At 39.7% G+C, this 16,360-nt stretch overlaps 1 protein-coding gene and 1 pseudogene across 4 annotated transcripts in view; one reads left to right on the top strand and one right to left on the bottom strand.

The window, feature by feature from the left end:
• Nucleotides 1-648: 648 nt before the first annotated feature.
• Nucleotides 649-1,753, bottom strand: LOC139167127 (calmodulin-1-like; annotated as a pseudogene).
• Nucleotides 1,754-3,749: 1,996 nt separating this feature from the next.
• The window catches only part of POU2F1 (POU class 2 homeobox 1), a 109,933-nt gene continuing 97,322 nt past the window's right edge, over nucleotides 3,750-16,360 (top strand). Inside the window, exon 1 of one of the 4 annotated variants that reach the window (XM_070750183.1) lies at nucleotides 3,750-4,130. In XM_070750183.1, the coding sequence (XP_070606284.1) occupies nucleotides 4,073-4,130 (58 nt within the window). In that variant the 5' untranslated portion in view covers nucleotides 3,750-4,072. The remainder of the gene's footprint in view (nucleotides 4,131-16,360) is intronic. The other 3 variants (XM_070750186.1, XM_070750184.1, XM_070750187.1) reach the window with 3 other exon arrangements.

Here is a 16,360-nt window from a genome sequence, read left to right as displayed (position 1 = left end):
TCTATCTATGTGATTAAAAAAGAATATGGTTATTGAAAATGACTTCAAGCATTTTTTATTAAATTACTTGATTTGATTATTTAAATTTAATTCAATTTTTTAAAAAAAACAAATTACATTTTAAAATGGATTTGAGACAAGTTGTTCCATAAGCATTTTTTTTTTAAAATAAGTGGCTGAGCAAAAGTTTTTAAAAGCCTAGTGACCAGAGAATAAAAATGTCTTCTGGTACAGGACCAGGAGTAGAAAAAATAATGTATGAATACCTGGATAACCTACAGCATGCAATAGTACAAACCTTTTAAAGTTCCATATTGTCAACTGTCCATATTCCACACCAAGTTAATATTACACTTCAACATTTTGCTACATTTCCTAAAATAACTAATTTCAATGTAACTTAGATGAACCCTCATTTAACCAACACCATCTAACCTTATAAGTGTAGAAGGGCTTAAATATCCAGAATAAATAATACCCAAACACTTATTATTTTGATAATTTCTCCAAAATAACAGGATGACAGATAAAGGGGAAAGCATGAAGGAATGAGTTTAGCAGAATGGCAAAATCCTTTAAGTTATAGTCAGAGAAAAAGGCAAATAAAATAATTTGTACAATTAATTTAACACATTCTCTGCAGTGTCTTCACTCTGCTGTCATCATTTGTATAAACTATTCACAGTTTTCTTAATCATCACCATCAATATCTGCTTCTTTAAGCATTTTATTAATTAATAGCTTCTCTCCAAGATATGTCAGCAGATGGCGAAGTTTTGCAGCACTAATATTACTTACTATCCTTGTCAAAAACACAGAATGCTTCCTCATTGTCTTTATCCTTCATTTTTCTTGCCATCATTGTCAAATTCACTTCTGGGATCAGAAGAGGCATCAGCATCTACTTCATTGAGTAAGTCCTGTAATTCTGCTTCTGTTCGATACTACCAAGTGATCTCATCACTGTCCTCCATACTTGTTCTTATTGCACCATCTCCAGCCTTACTAAAAGTAAATAGGCTTATTTGAATTCTGCAGGCTAGTTTTCTGTTGATCTAAGGCTTTTTTTTAATTTATCAACCATTTTGGCTTATGCTTGTCTTGGGGGTGGTTACTTGCAGTTGAATCAAAACTGGTGCCTCTTTGGTTAGCACAGAAGGCAAGAGTGGCACATTGTCTACCTCTTCTGTTCCTAAAACTGGACAGCTATTCAATGTAGTTCATATTGAATAAAATTGTAAAACTATATTTTTATTTATTTATTAATTTTTATATTGGAACTGAGATAGAGCCTTACAATGTTCTCTTTTAGCTTACTTTGGCTGATTTCTCAAAAGTGCTAGAGAGTTGGACATGATTAGGCTGTTGGATGGAAGATTACAGGGTTATAGCCAACATTGCGAAATGGGAAAAAAAATTCAAACTACTTCTGTACAATTACCAAAAATTCCCTGCAAAGTTCCATGGAACCATCTGAACTGAACTGAAGCAAGTCTTTAACTTTTTAAATCTCACAACAAAATAATAAATCAAATGCACTCCTCTATATTGTTGTTCATTAAAACCTTGTGTCTATTTTTGTAAACTTAAATGGTAATACAGTAATGGCTTTGGTAAAAACCTCAATTGATGCTTATTTATATAATATTACATAATCACTGAAATTACATTCTCTCATCTCTTGAGTTGTGGACAATGGAACTTTTCTAAAAATAATTTCATAAGGATTGAATTCTGTTTCTAGTTTTGCCATTGTTGCTTGCCCCTTAGATGATAAGCATAACAACGAGTTGTCAAAGGACACTTTCAGGTTGTTTGCTCATCTCTTTATCTGTGTGCTAAAAGATACTGCAATAAGATATCCTTATGACGCCACCTTTGTTTCATCTATAGTCCATGTTGGAGACAGCTCACTTTCATCTTTAGAAATTCCAGTAATATTTTCCTTCTTCTCTTGACCCAAGGCAAGTCATTGATTATAATTTACCATTTCATCAATGATACAGGTGATAATATATTGTGTCTGGAATCTACCCAGCTCCTATTGGCCACTGTTGACTGCTGTAGCAAGTCTTGCATTTCAGGTTGGGCTGCTGGACAGACTGAATACCTGGCTTAGGTGCAATGCCTCCCTGGTTGGTGTTTTCTAAGTGTTTGTTGGGTATTATGCATATTCCACACAACCTAGGAATATAATTATTTAAAAGGGGTGGTAGTCTCTTTGATATATGTGTGTGCACATTAGCAAAGTGGAATTTGACTTTGAGTTGTAGTGGCGAATCCAGTGAACAAATAATTCTGATCCCAGTCAACCTCACCCCCTCAATTGCTTATTCTCATATACTAGGTAGGACAATATCTAAAATCTCTCATGTTCTTTGCCTCCACATTTAAATCCATTAGTGAACTCCTTCACTCTCCAACACTTTAAACTCCAGAGGAAAAGAAAAAAGAGTAAACATATGCTTATATGCAAAGGAGACCCACGGGACTCTTCACTCATACCTCATATGATTTGTCAATATCTCAAATGCTTTTTTTCTCAAGAGACTGAAGCTTTTTGAGGTTGAAATTTACCAGGTAACCTTTCCCCACACCATCCAATGTACCTTCTCAGGTACTTATCACCTGTTCTGGGATAGATGGCCTGATTTTAAACACCTGTGCACCCAAATGAAAGCATGGTTTGACAGATAGTTAGAGCTACTAGTCTAATCATGTCAAAATCTACCTCCCCCCCCCAGTCCCCCCGCCATTAAAGGTAATTCTTTTCCTACTGGCAGGTGGAAGGAGTAATGAAGCAAAGGGATTATGACCATGATTTTTCCTCAGCCATTTCTTTACTTTCTGACTATCCTAACCTCTTGAGGCAGAGCAGGGATCAGCAGTATGTATAAGTGCACCAGTGTGCCTTCTGTCCTCTGTCCTAATGTTTCTCTCGTACTGGTATCATGTATGTAAACAGTTATATCTTTGCACACTACCGATATGTACTTGACAAAATAAATAAATAAACAAACATTGTTTTTGGTTATGGACATTTTGTAATTCTTTATATTCTGTTAATTCTTATGACAACAGTTTTGTGATTCTTAAACTTCCGCTTGGTATTGTTTTATTTTGCAGGCAATTTGTAAAGAATCGGGAAAACTAAAAGGTAATAGAAATATATAACTGAAATTTCTACATTTTATTATTTTATTTTATTTATTTTTGTTTATTTTTTCCAATACACAATACATATAGAAGAGAATAGACATGAGGTAAGGAAAGACAATTGGATAGGGGACAAAAGGCACACTAGTGCACTTATGTACGCTTAAATCATAAGTGGTGAGAATGAATTTCCAAATGATGTACAGGGATTACGTCTGAATAAAATATGGAAAGGATTGGAATGCTTAGATTCAAAGGCCAAAAAGAACAAGTTTCACACGAAATAATGTTCACTCAGCGGTAGCATAAGGCACGTGGGAAGAAAATTGCAGTAACTGAAGAATTCCCTACAGCTGGCGGGGGGGGGGGCTCTGTTCCCAGGCAATGTGGGAGCTATGAGGTCAGGAAGAACTCAATACGAAACTAAAGCTGGTGCATACGGACAAGTTGAGCACCTCTCCGCGATTCAACAAGAGCAGAGCGTGTTTGTAGTTTGAATAAACTTTTCACGGAGTTCACTTAACCGGCTTGCTTCTGCGTCTGTTACGGCTTTGAGCAGTCGCAAAAGAGCCAGAAAAAGTCGCTTTGTAGATGGTTGAATTTACTTCGGTCCGCGGGGCCATCCCATATTCCGCCCACTCGCCCTCAACGCGTCTCGATTTCGTCCAGCAAACGGAGCCGGGAGGCGTGGGGGGTGGCGGAGCGGCGCGGTGTGGGGGGGGAGCGGAGTGTGTGTGGAGAGAAGCGGTGATGCGCACCGGCCGCGTCAGGCAAAAAAAAAAGGGGGGGGGAGAGGGACAGAGGCATCCAGTCGGCGCCTGCGCAAAACAGGAATGCGAGCAGGGAGGGGGCAGCCAAGGAGCAAACAAGCAAGGGAGGGTTTATCGGGCGGCCGATTTTGATTAAAATATTCAAAATGGCGGACGGAGGAGCAGCGAGTCAAGATGAGAGTTCGGCGGCGGCGGTGGCGGCAGGTAATCATTACTGCATTTTACATATTCATATTCATACTCGTACACGCGCCCCCCCCGCCGCCCGCCTCCCTCGCTTAGCATAATTTATTAGTACTCAGAATTATTATAATTAACGGCACAGGAGGGAGCTTGGTGGGGGGGTAGCCGCCGTGCAGAGACAAGAGACACAAGGCACGCATAGACATACACACACGCGCGCGCGCGGGCACGGGGGGCAACGGACAGGATCCCCCACCCTCGCTCCTGGAGCCCAAACTCGGAGCGCTAGGCCGACCGTTGCCGCCGCTACCCAAAGCTGCTTTGCATATTCATCTACTGTATAATAGTAGGCTCAGACAAGAGGGGTGGGGGGCGACGCAGCAACGGCCGGAGGAGGGGGGACGTGTAGAGAAGAGCCGACAGGAGGACGCTCAGCCTTGCCGCATCCAGTTTTTTAGGGGGCACTCCAATGGATCCGCGTCCCCTCAGAGGTCGCGCTGGCTTGGGGGGAAGGCAGAGAAAAGTGCATTTAAAAAAAAAAAAAGTGCATTCCCTTCAGCCGGCTGCCCTTGTCCTGCAGGCAGCCTAATTTCCCCAGAGGCCGAGGCCTACACGCTGAGGGGAGTTTGGGGTTGCCCTCGGGGTGGGCATCTTTGGCCTAAAAACAAACCTCGAAGGAAGGCGCGCGCGGGCTGCTCGACAGGGATTTGCTCTCCATCATTAAAGTGCATATGGGGGGTGGGGGTGTTGCATACAACCTCCTTTCTTGGGAGGGAGGGAGGTAAGGCTGCGTTTAGGAAATGCACTGGGTCGGTTTTGTCCGCCTGCCCGACAGGACTTGGCTTGGCCTGCCAAATCTTCCCTCAGAGAGATGGAGAAGAGAGCGTGGGGAAGGGGGGGTCTTTCCTTGGTTTGTGGGCAGCGGGAGACTTAGGGAGCGGTCAACAATGCTTCCCCACTTCCCATGTGTTTGTTTGGCAAGGTCCGGGGTTCTGGGGTGACAGGTTGAACGCGCCTCCTTTTTAAAAAAAATTCTTTCCTCTTCAACCCCCCTCCTCCTTCTCGTTCTCATTTGAATAATGTCTAATTCGGGGAGGTTTATATTATTGAAATGGCCGCCCGACTTTCCCCGCCTCTCATGTTTAGTAATTCAGGCCTTTAATAACAGCCACTCAGAGCCCAATGCCGTGTTTATATTTTACATTCGCCCCATGTGCTTTTGTGGTTCAATATGATTCTTCTTTCTCGCTCTCTTGCCTTTTTACGTTTTCTTGGCAAACGAATAAGGGACCTGAGATCAATCCCAGGCTGTGTGTGGAAAGGAGGGAAGAAAGCTAGGCCCGGACTCCTTTGGCAGGCGTTTAGGCCTTGCTCTCTGCTGCTTGATTTATTTACTAATAACAAATGCTCCCCCCACTCCGCCTTGGTAGTGAAAATAAAATCCTCCTGGGACATGGGCAACATCAGATCTCCTCTCAGCTTTGCCTCTTTTTTTAAAAAAAAATCTGCCTCAGATAAGGGGCTTGTTTTTAATTTACTGACCACAACAGGACTTTCTAAAGCTGCCCCTTCCAATTCAGTATGTGTGAGGTCTTTCTTTGTCCTTATTAGCCATGTTTTTAAATGATGAAAAGAACAGTTTGTCATTCACATTTTTGGAGTGTGAAATAAGCTAACAACTCAGCTCAACAGATTAAATACAAAATTGTTAAATACAGAGATAGAATTGGTAATAGTTTTAATCTGAATTACAAATAATGTGCAATAGTTAAGATGATGTAAATCAGAATATTAATCTTGAAAAAGCTGATCGGTACTGTCATATTTAATTGCTAATGTCTTTTTTCAAAACTTTTAAATAACAAGTAAAAAATATCAAGAGAAATGGGCAGTAAATGCAAGGAAAGGAATCTTGAGTTTGTTATGGTTTGATATAGGTAAATTTTGAAACATTCTTGTTCTTTTTAGAACAAATACAATATATTTTGTAAAACACAATGCCCAGTAAAACACAGTTTTGTTAAGATAGCTTTATAAATGCAATATTGCTATACTTGATTGATGTAGTGAGTATTTTCTTCAATCTGTGCAGAAAAATATCTGGCAGGATATTTCACAGAATCTGTTTGATTCTTTAAAAATAATAATTAAGACATGAGGCTAAATTATACACACACATATTTTTTTGTACATTTTATTTAAAATATCATGAGATCAGTATAATTGACCTTATGTTCCTTAGTCTTAGAAATAATATTAAGTGGAAGCATCAGGGGACTGTGTAAGTTGTAATCAAAATTCAGTTACCCCTATTTATAGCAGCAATGTGCACCTGATTGGGCACAAATATATGTTTGCATTATGACTATTGTAAGTTTAAAGCAAATGCTCCACCACTTTTTAAAATGTCAAATTGGTATCATCAGTGATCAGAGGATGAGGTCCTGTTGGTTTGATTTATTATTCTATATAAGCAGGTATAATGGAAAAATCTTATAGGAAAATGATTTATCTGGGAATAATTTCCTTTATAGATTCAGTTTTATCACTGTTGTGATTGTAAATATATTAACTCTAGAGATAAAAACATTATCTCATATTTTGAAAACAAAACATATAATTGATAATCATTTTAAATCATAGATTGTTAGATGCTTATTTGAATTTATTAAGAAAAAATGGTTTATAAATCCAAGCACTTTAGTTTTGCCTTTGTCAGAACCAGTTGCAATATAGTCATGTGATTGCCATTGCAATCTTCTCTGCCAGCTTCACACAAAGTCAGTGGGGAAGCTGTTTCCGATCCCAGTTGCCATGGTTAATGGAGGACAAGCAAAAAGTAATTACAGTACATATACCAAAATTAACACAGAATTATGTATCATAGAAACCCCTCTCTTAAATACTTGTATTCTTGTATTTAATGTAAATACATAAGGGAGTGATGTAAATACATACATAAGGGAATGATGTCATGTATGTTTTGTATTTAATGTAAATGCATAAGGGAGTGATGTAAATACACATACAGTATAAGGGAGTGATGTCATGTGTGTTTTGTTGTGGTCAGCTATTCCAATGTTAAGCACGCTAATTACAAGTTATTTTGTATTTCTGTTAGAAATGTTATTAAACGTATGTTCTGAATACTGTCCAGTATTTAATAGATATCTTTGGCATTATTCTTGGCATCTGAAGGATATAAGAACAACAACTGCAATAGATCTCTTAGGGGAGATCATCAGGGATTACTGAGGTGGGCTTTCTCAATTGCTGTCTCCTTTAGGCTGCGTTTTTCTGAAGATCTGTACATGTTTTGGAACTTATGAAGAATATAAAAAAATGATTATTTCAACAAGACATGGAGTGGATACGTTAGAACCCTGGTTCCCAATGTGGGGACCACACCCCACAGGCGGGCTATTTCATTTTTAATGGGGGGCAATTGGAACCTTGTTTAAACCTAGTTAATGGCCTTTTGAGCTTCCTCAGTGTGATTAGTTCACTTTTTGAATGAGTATTATATGTGTGTGGGGGGGGGGGGGGAGGCCTCAGGATTTTAGAGATGCTTAGGTGGGGCATGGCCAAAAAAAGGTTGGGGACCACTATGTTAGAAGATTATGTTATTTCTTTTGTAGTAATTTATTGAATGGTGACTTTATTGATTCTTGATGTGTGAACAGATGTATGATTTTGTTGTTTCTTGTGGTGTTCATCTTACTTATGGATGTAATGTAGGTAGACTATAGGTAGTTCTCGATTTATGACATTTGTTCAGCAACTTTTGACATTAAAATTGCACTGAATGAAGTGACTTAAAAAACATATCCTAAGTTACATTTGTTGCATTGCCCCCGCTATCACACAATCCAAATTCAGGTGTTTAAAACCCTTCTCACACTTATAAGCATAAGTGTGCTGAAATTCTTTCCACCCACCTATCTTATTATTTATTACTTTTATGTGCCCTGCTGCCCAGCTCATTTTTGCTTCTATTTTTTCGCTTCGGCTGCCGAGAAGGCTGGTTTAATGAAATATATAAATGATCTCAAGAAAGAGGGAAAGAGATGTTTCCTAGGAAGCCTCACTTTCCCATTGTTCTTAAGGTCATTCAGACATTCCATTACAGCAGGTTCAGCCTACCTGATGGTCCTTATGAGGCTGGGAGAAAGAAAAAGGCACAAAGTAGCTTAAAGGATTTGTAGGGTATCAATCCCCTGTTTGTGCTGTGTTCCTGGCCCATTTGGGTCTGGCTTTACATGGCGAAAAAAGGGGAAACCCCTTTAAGTTGTTTTGTCTGGGGTTGTTGTCCCCCCCCCTTTTTTTTTTCTTTCACAAGCATAGTCAGCCCCAAACAATCCAGGAGCAATGTGCATTCACACTTTTCATCATATGAAGCCAGGCCTATGTGCCCAAGTAATTAAATAAATTATGCTGGGCAAATCTCAGCAGCAGCAGAAACAAGAAGACAAAAAAGGTAAGCTGGGGCAACAGCCTGATGGGGGTTCTGTATGGGGAGAGTGACCAGATTGGATTGAGGTGGCTACAGCTTTCCAGGTTTTGCACAGTTCTGAGACTGCTTGCACTCTATAAGGTAAGGTACAGGACAGCCAAAGGGCAATAGTATGGAAGAGATAGCAAATGTGGAGAGTTAGTATCAGTCTCTTAATCTATGAAGATTCAAGGGGTGGGGAGGGACCAAGCCCAGAATGACTTGGATTGGAATGGATATTTACTTTAAAAAAAACTTTTTATTTTGTTATTGGTGGCTCTTAAAAGAGCTTTTGGGTCTGGCAAAGGAGACTTTTTGTCTCAAGCTCATTTACTTGGAGGTGGTGTACTTAGTGCCAGCCTTGGTGCCCTCGAAAATGGTGTGTTTGGCCAGCTCTCTTTCACTATTTTGGCAGTCAAATTAGTACTGTACGCACGTAGTAAGTCCCATTGAATTGGCTAAGGAAAGAAAAGTAAGTCTAGCACCTTAATCACTAACCACACTAGTTTAGTATACTGTCTATTGAAAATTAAGCAATTGTGATGTTCTAGTTGCCAGTATCTTTCTGAAATAGTCCACAGTGCTGCATAAAGCATCTGTTCCTGCAGTAATAAGTTGATACAGGTAGTCGTCAATTTACAACAGTTCATTTAGTGATTGTTTAAAATTACAATGAGACCAAAAAAAGTGAGTTATGACTGTTTTTCACAATTATGATCTTTGTAGCATCATGTCATGGTCCTGTCAGAGCCCAGATCCGAGTAGGAGATGGAACCAAGGCTGATGGAGGGAAAGGGTGCAGTCCCTAAGGCCCTGTGGGGGATGGTAGTTGAATAAAAGTTGTCAAGCTTCTTATTGCGTGTGTTGCTTACATGCCAAATCTGGGTTATAATACATCTCCATGATCATGTGATCAAAATTCAGATGTTTAACAACTGGTTCATACTTATGATTTGCTTATGATGTCCCAAGTTAATGTGGTCAACTTTTGTGATCTTCAGATAAGCAAATCAATGGGGAAGTGAGATTCACTTAACAGCCAGGTTACTAACTTATCAATTGATGTAATTCAGTTAACAGCTATGGAAAGCAAGATCATAAAATGGGGCAAAACTCACTTAACAACAGTAATTTTGGGCTGAATTGGGGTTGTAAGGTGAAGACTAACCGTATTTCACTTTTATTGCTAACATTTGTTCATTATGCTGATTTCATCTCAGTTTTCGGAATGTGTTCAATGAGTTAATGGGCAACTGAAATAATATAAAAAGTGGATGGGCAGTTTGACTAGAAATCAAATACATGGTTAAGCTTGGAATGGAAAGATAAAAGGCAAGGGTGAATGAGAAATAATGCTAGCTAGGCTAGAATTTTCACAAAATGTTATCGCATAATAGAACAATGACATATAGAAGTATCACAGGTATATCTTTAGAAAGAACAATAGGTGAAAGGATAGCATGACTAGAATGAAAAATAAAAATGATGGTGTACGTTGATGAAATGACATTTGAAATACACTGATATTGTGATCGAAGTGTTGAGGATGAAATGACAGTGTACAGAATAGAATGCCAGTCTGCCACATAAGACTGACAGTGTCTTCTATGACATAGCATAAAATAATCCCATGGGTATTTCAGAAGGAGTATACAGTGATCCCTCGATTAGCGCGGGGGTTACGTTCCAAGACCTCCCGCGCTAATCGATTTTCCGTGTTATAGTGGTGCGGAAGTAAAAACACCATCTGCGCATGCGCGCCCTTTTTTTCCTTGGCCGCACATGCGCAGATGGTGGAGTTTGCGTGTGGGCAGCGGGGAAGACCCAGGGAAGGTTCCTTTGGCCGCCCAACAGCTGATCTGCTCCGCAGCGCGGAAGCAGCAAGGAGCCGAAGATGGAGTTTCCCCGTTGCCCAGGCAAAGGGGAAACCCCATCTTCGGCTCCTCGCTGCTGCCGCGCTGCGGAGCAGATCAGCTGTCTTCCTGCTGTCTTCCTGCTGCCCAGGCAAAGGGGAAACCCCAAGAGAGCCAAAAGAGCACCGGGCCGGTTGGTTCCCAACCAAAAGAGTTTACCCCGATTGTCCTCGGTGGGGGAAAACAGCGCGTCGCCAGGCTCCCCATCTTCAAGAGAGGCGCGACGGCTAGCCAGGATCCACGCAGGGGAGAAAAAGCGCACGCTCCCAGCCGCTGCGCCCCGCTTGGAGAGCAGCGGCGAGCAGAGCACAGAAGACGACGAGGCTTTCGAGGGCTCCAAGGCGGGCGGCGGCGCGTCCTTCGAGCACGCCGGCGGCGACCCCAAGCTGAAGGCGGCCACCACACACACACACGCCGCCGCCGCCATCCACCCCGCCGGGTTCCCCGCTTGCTACCTCTTCGCCTTCTCCCGCCTCCGAGGCCGACCAGCCCAAGCCGCAACAGACACACACACACATACACGCACTCCCTCTCTCGCGCTCACACAGACGCACTCAGACAGAAAAGAAAAAAAAATCCCCAAAAGAGAGGGACAAAAGGCAGGCACAAAGCGGGGGCACAAGGGGAGCTGCCCGGCAGAGGTTGCTTTTTTTCTTCTCGTGGGCAAGTGGAGGGGGGGAGAGAGAAGGAAAGAGAGAGAAGGAAAGAAAGAGATGAGAGAGGGAGGAAGAGAGTGTGAGAGAGGAAGAAAGAGAGAGAGAAATGATAGAAAAAAGGGGAGAAAAAAAGAGAAATGAGAAAATGATTGAAGCAGAGAATGACAGGAAAGAAAGAGAAAGAGACAGAGAAGTGACTCTTGGTGATGACGTATGACGTCATCGGGTGGGAAAAACCGTGGTATAGCAAAAAAACCGTGGAGTATTTTTTAATTAATATTTTTTGAAAAACCGTGTTGTAGCGTTTCGCACTAATCGAGACCGTGCTAATCGAGGGATCACTGTAGTGACAATTAGTTCCTTGCTCTTTCATCGATCACCCTTTAACTCACTGTTAAGATAGTTGTTGTCTTCTGCAAGCTTCTTTTTTAATGACAGTTCTTAACATTTGTTTTCCATGTCTTTCCTTATTTAATTTAAACATTTTTTCATGTCATCTTTTTTCTTTTCTGCAGTGTACTCCAGTTTATGCTGACTCTTATGGCTCTGACTTTTTGGATCATTCACTTTATATTCCCTAAAACATCCTCTACATTTTTATTCAGAAAAAATCAGTTTACTTCTGATTATTCATGGGTTATTTAATATGTTTTATATGGAGAAAAATATATTCGTATGTAGACAGATGTAGGCAGGAAAAAAGAAATACAGTGTACTGTCGTATTAGAGATTCACAGGTAATGTGCAATAGATTCAATCTTCACTATGGTTATTAAAATGCATAATAAAATCATAAAAATTAGATGAAGTATCACAGTGGTAGATCTATATGATTATTTTTATTTTAATGCCAAATGTGGTATTTGTAGAAAGTAATATATAATTTGAAAATAATTTTATTTTGTTCAATAATTATTTCCATATTTTTATATATAAATATAAAGGCACTATTGAAAATCTAAGCTTTTTATTATTTATCTATGTTCATTTTTCGCCCTCCCCAGTCATTGATTTAGGGGTGTAGGCACTTGTGCATGGGCATGCCCATGCTTTTTCAGCACCCAATGAAAAAACGTTTCGCCATCATTGGCCTATGAATTCCTTTATAACTATTTATTTATGTATATATGTTATGTATATATTTATTAGATATATTCTGTTTTTCTGCTAATAAGTAGAGTATTTACTAATAATTTTAAAGGAAATAATTAAACACATTTAAAATAAACAAATTGCACCTAACTTAGGCAAAATCGCAAATTGGTGAAATACATAAACAAAAGGGGAGGTTTTGTCTGATGACATTTTGGAAGCCTTAGATTTATTCACTTATATAAAATTACAATTGTAAACTGAAGACTTCTTGTAATGTCTTTTGGCATTAGTATACCCTCTTGAAGAGACTTTCCCTAGACCCAGGTAGTTTGAACAACTGACAGTAATTTCCATTCTTTTTGGACAAAGTTTTTGAGAAGGTGGCATAGTTTTATCTTTAAAGAGTCTTAAGAAATAGATAATTGAATCCTTTTCAGTCAGCATTCAGTCCTAGGTATTGAAAAAGTAGAATTGATCACTGGTAGATTACATATTTTATTCATTCATTCATTCATTCATTCATTCATTCATTCATTCAATTTTTTATGCCGCCCTTCTCCTTAGGCTCAGGGTGGCTTACAGCATGTTAGCAATAGCACTTTTTAACAGAGCCAGCCTATTGCCCCCACAATCCGGGTCCTCATTTTACCCACCTCGGAAGGATGAAAGGCTGAGTCAACCTTGAGCCGATGATGAGATTTGAACTGCTGACCTTCAGATCTACAGTCAGCTTCAGTGGCCTGCAGTTCAGCACTCTACCTGCTGCGCCACCCCGGCTCTATTTGGGAACCTAGATCTGGGAAGTGCATCCTTTCTAGTCCTTTTTGATCTCTCAACTGCATTCACTGTTTCCTTTTATATTGCATACAAAGTTTTTGGATTAAAGCATTATTTTACAATGAAAATAATCCTGACCAGAAGATTCAAATATCTTATGGCAGAGAAGAATAGGTTGGTATAATGGACCCTTCCAATTGAGAAATTTTGTCAGAGAAATTCTATATATCCTACATTTTAATATCTACAGGAACCTCTTTGGAAAGATCATATAAGAGGTTGGGATGATGAAGCATCGTTATAGCAAAGTTGCCCAATTCTATCTTGCCTCTAAATGTGTAGAACTGTGGGCACACCTTAATGGGATGAAACACACTAATGGAATAATGGAGTTACTGCTTGTTCTTTATATGTTCCAATTACAGTATAACTTCCTCTGAAATTCCTCCTGATTTATGATTTCTCCTGGCTGGGCAATTGGAAGCTAGAGAATTTTCAGAAGTTGGAAACTGGAGGTGTTTTACCATTAGTGCAAAATGCTTCTTCCTTTATTCCAGTAATAACTGCTTCATCCATCTTTATACTGATACTGTACAGTATGTATTAAAATAGTTGCTAGTAGGTTTCCAGGAATAATTTTTAAAAAAATGTTTTGATCCTTACAGCCATTAGGGGCTTGTTTCTGAAATATCTTCAGAACAAACTTCTCCATGTAAAATCATAACTATCTGGTAAATTCATCCACAGTATGAGCAGAGTGTCTCTGCACAGCTCTAATAAAATCTACTCAAAAATATAGCTTGCATTTTATCTATATCATATCACTATGTTTTTTCATTTTTTTCAGTTTTAGGCTTCACTAACTTTTATATCCTTTTTTGCTTTTGCTATCCACTATCATCTTATCTCTCCTCTTTGTTCTTTGCCCTGAATAACTGTCTTTCATATTTCTGATTTCCTCATCCTTTTAAAACAACCAATTCTTACATGTATTTTTTAAAAATGTATGTCTATTTCAGTTATAGAGCTGTATGCTATAATTAAAAACTTTCTTTTGATATAACATACAGAATAGATCTATTTTAATAGCATTTCTACTACTGCTCACTACCAAAAAGCCATTTTTACCTGGTACAAAAGAAACATTGATGTGTTCAGTAGAAGCCTTTCAGAATAAAAAATACAAAGGAATCAAAGTTTGCATCAAGAGAAAGAAACAGAGAAGGATGGTAGGATAATGAGATAATCAAATTCAGAACACTTCTTCCCATTTTTAGAATTTTATATGCCCATGTAAGTTGATGATAACTTTCAGTTTAGTTTTGGGGAAACTTAGGATCTCATTTTTTTCTAATGCATAAAAGGAATTATGCAACTATTATCCAGAAAAATTATAAAAACACGACAACTGCTATTTTAAATTTTGCTGAAAACGTGTATTTTCTGATAAATAAATACCAGTTTTCTCTGTTGGAAGATTTCAGAGTCAATGAAGAATAAAATGTGCAGAACATTTAGTTCAGTGGTTCTCAACCTTTCTAATGCCGCGACCCCTTAATACAGTTCCTTGTGTTGTGGTGACCTCCAACCATAAGTCTAGCACCAATTCTCCCAAAAAATCTTTAAGCTGATTGGCAGGAAGATCAGAGGGACACCCCCACTGTAAACGCCTGATTGGTCGGATTGTAAAAATATGTTCCAAGGTGCCCGAATAGAAGCTTTAGTTCCTAACACCGTGGGAAATTTGTCTTTTCTCGTGGTCTTGGGTGACCCCTGTGAAGTGGTCTTTTGACCCCCAAAGGAGTCCCAACCCCCAGGTTGAGAACCACTGATTTAGTTCCAGTTGTGAAATGTGCTACATGACAGAAATGGAAATTTTGCACAGTATACTGCTTTATACAGAAATACCAAATCTTGAAAAAAAATATAAAATGGTATTTCCTTTTTTCAAAAAAAAAGTTAATATAGTTCCTAAAGCCAATTAGACATATTTTAATATGAAACAGTAAAAGAAATTAATACTTCATTCAACTATGCTTTCTAATTATTTCATTTCAACATTTTATAAACCATAAAACAGGAGTGTGTGTATAAGGGTAATACTTTAAGTTGGAGGTGGGTAACCAGTAGTTTGCAAGTGGTCCCTTAATGTCCAAGCTGCACAACACGCCCAGATTATACTGTGAACATGTGGTCATTATAAAATGCTTTTTAAGTACAAAATTATTTTTTAAATGGACCTGGCACAAACTTGCAGTACTAATTCACTCTGTCTGTTAATATCTCCATAAACCAAAATAATAAATTAAGTGTCTATATCCTAGATCAGTGATGCTGAAACATTTTTTGTGTGTGTGCCAAAAATGGCAGTGTGCACTATCACAAATGCGCGTGCCAGTATCCATGATGCAATACGCCTTCCCCATGTGCACACAACACCACCTTCGAACATGCACCACACTGCGCATGCGCCCCATTCAGAATTTGCTTGATAAAAATTGCGGAGGTGCAAAGTCAGTCACAGCCGGTGCGATGAACCCTCATGAGTTCCACTATGCCTGCGGTGATCCGAGCCGCGAAAGGAGTAGAGGGCGGCCACCCAGTCAGCAAATGCTGCCTAATGCGCCTAAGCTGGCTCCCAGCATTCCTTGTGCACAACCCCGCCACCCCAGAAAAGCACCGGCAGTTGCAGGGGGAAGGACAAGAGCTACCGGCCAGCTCATGCACACCTGGCCCTCTTCCTGGGATTCCTTTACATGCCCCTCTTCTTATCAGCCTTTGCTACCGCTGCTGCTTCCAGAAGTACACGCTCCTGTCCCATTTTACAAACCAAATAGGAAGGGTGCGGGGACAGCCAAGCCACATAAACTGCTGGGGCTGCCAGGGAGGGGAGGATCCAGAGTGCAGGTAGGCAGGCGAGTGATACTCCAGTCCCTCCAGAAGCAACTGTGAACTATGCACCAGTGTCAAGAATCCCATTTGATTTATTAGGTGCCTGGAGTGAATCAAATGAAAAAGGTCCCTTTTCCTTATTGCAGGGATAGGGACATCCAGAAAAAACTCCCAAAGTTGATAGATCTGTCTGCAAGGAAGAACAGGTAGCAGCATCTTGAACTTCAAGTTATGTGCTGCTGCCTTGAGATAAAAATCAGATGTAATATAACCTCAGTATGCATTAGATGATCAGTAATCTAGGTCAGGGTCATGTTGATCATGAATTTCTGAGCTGTTTCTAGCTGTGGGCCAGGTAAAGACAGATTGAATGTTCTCTAGTACCATAATCCTAGAGAACCCAAACACAATTTGGCTATAAAATCA

This window comes from Erythrolamprus reginae, chromosome 4 (assembly GCF_031021105.1).
Source record: "Erythrolamprus reginae isolate rEryReg1 chromosome 4, rEryReg1.hap1, whole genome shotgun sequence".
NCBI lineage: Eukaryota > Metazoa > Chordata > Lepidosauria > Squamata > Dipsadidae > Erythrolamprus > Erythrolamprus reginae.
Note: the sequence above shows the minus strand (reverse complement) of the source record. Positions and strands in the feature narration are given on the sequence as shown.